Source organism: Meles meles, chromosome 3, assembly GCF_922984935.1.
Source record: "Meles meles chromosome 3, mMelMel3.1 paternal haplotype, whole genome shotgun sequence".
NCBI classification, from domain to species: Eukaryota; Metazoa; Chordata; class Mammalia; order Carnivora; family Mustelidae; genus Meles; species Meles meles.
The window spans coordinates 62,717,137-62,719,154 of NC_060068.1; the positions used below are offsets into that span (position 1 = coordinate 62,717,137).

At 38.5% G+C, this 2,018-nt stretch overlaps 1 protein-coding gene across 3 annotated transcripts in view; it reads right to left on the bottom strand.

The window, feature by feature from the left end:
- Nucleotides 1–406: 406 nt before the first annotated feature.
- The window catches only part of ERAP2 (endoplasmic reticulum aminopeptidase 2), a 39,229-nt gene continuing 37,617 nt past the window's right edge, over nt 407–2,018 (bottom strand). For all 3 annotated transcript variants that reach the window (XM_046000909.1, XM_046000908.1, XM_046000907.1), the window contains one exon: nt 407–1,301. In XM_046000909.1, the coding sequence (XP_045856865.1) occupies nt 1,158–1,301 (144 nt within the window). In that variant the 3' untranslated portion in view covers nt 407–1,157. The remainder of the gene's footprint in view (nt 1,302–2,018) is intronic.

Consider the following 2,018-nt stretch of genomic DNA (forward strand, 5'->3'; position numbering starts at 1 on the left):
GAAAAGCATTTCAGAGATCCAGTTTCCCTTAAGAATATGAAGAACTGCTAAAACTGGGTTATAAAACATGATATGTTTAAATATTTACATCAAACCATGAGTTAACAGGAAATATACACGATACAATCTAATTTTGCAATTTTCAAAAGATGTTTTAAAAATGCGATAGTGTACAGTTTAAAGTGGTGAGGTATAATTGTTCTCTCCTCTACCTCTATGACTGCAGATTTTACTGCCTGTGGAGATGACCTCGGGAGGCTATCCTTGAGGCTCTTAATGAAAGTGAGGCTCTGGGGATGCCTGGGTGGCTCAGTTGGTAAAGCCACTGCCTTCAGCTCAGGTCATGATCCTAGAGTTCTGGGATTGAGTCCAACATCAGACTCCCAACTCTGCAGGGAGTCTGATTCTCCCTCTGACCTTCTCCCCTCTCATGCTCTCTCTCTCTGTCTCTCTTTCTCTCTCTCTCAAATAAATAAATTTTTTAAAAAATCTTTAAAAAAGAAAGAAAGAAAGAAAGAAAGAAAAAGACAGTGAGGCTCAAGCCAAGCAGCCCTCCTGGCTTTGTGGGTAAGCCCTGACACCTAGTTTCTAATAATCAGAGATTTGGTGATGAATTCTCTGGTTTCCTGATCCTTGTACTTCATAATTGGATTCAAATTTTCCAGGAATGGTAAAAATTAAATGAACTCTTCAGGCTGAGATGAAGGAGGAAAAGCGGAAGGAAATGAAAGGATGCAAATGAAAGACTTTTTTTAAAAAAGAATTGGCTATTTCCTTGAAGGTTAAACTGGCTGGGCAAAATCCAGAATGCTAAGCAAGGCTAGAAAAAACATCAAAAAAGCAAAAAAGTAGCATGCTGTAAGGCAATGTAGGTAGTGGGCTGTGTGGCTAATCTATCGCAGCTCTGTCTGTATATCTACATTCACATCTCCACATATCTCCAGTATTCAGGAAGTTTACATTTAAGTAAGCTACTGAACTGGACTTCCCCCACCTCAACATCATACATCTGTCAGATAGAGACAACCGCTGAGAGCCGGCAGCTGCGGTGGCTGGTTTCTTGGGGCTTCTTACTGGTTTAGACAAAATACCCAGGACTTTGACACGGGCTTTATTGATTTCAAGCCCACATGTGATGTGCTCTTTCTACTGACCATTTAAGAACTAACCAGTAGCCAAGTCCTCAGAGTGGGAAGATTCCTCTCCATCCACTTAATATTTCTGGCTATGGCTTCCAAAATCATTTGAAAAATATCCAGATGTAACCCTTGTGCCTTAAGAGATTCAAAGAACAGTTTCACCTGAAAAATAAGCAAGAAAAAAATGACTGACATGGTTCACAAAATACTTGTTCTTGCAAAGGGTTTCAAAAGAGTTTGCAAATTATACATACAACAGAGTAATCCTCTCTCTTGCAAATTTTAAATGGTTATTTTCTTGTCTTTTTTTTGGTATAATTATTATTTCACTTTATATTCAAACAGGAATGATAAATACTCATCTTACAAGTAAGCTCACTATGGGTAAAAATGTTAAATGATCGAGCCAAGTCATATGGTAAGTAGTGGGCCAAGACTTAAGTTCTAGAATTCTGAGTTTCCTTCGAGAGTAAATAATTCAAGATTTATTTTGGAAAGAAGATGGAAAACATTAGAATGCTTTAAAAAAAAAAAAAAGTGGAGGGGCGCCTGGGTGGCTCAGTGGGTTAAAGCCTCTGCCTTCAGCCCAGGTCACGATCCCAGGGTCCTGGGATCAAGCCCCACGTCAGGCTCTCTGCTCTGCAGGGAGCCTGCTTCCTCCTCTCTCTGCCTGCCTCTCTGCCTACTTGTGATCTCTGTCTGTCAAGTAAATAAATAAAATCTTTTTAAAAATTTTAAAAATTTTTAAAAAGTGGAATTATCAACAACAGTAGTTTTGTTAAAAAAACAAACAAACAAACAAAAAACACCTTTAAGTACTCTTCCAAGCTTCAATATAGTCACTTCTGTGATCATACACTATGAAGGAAATAATAAGCA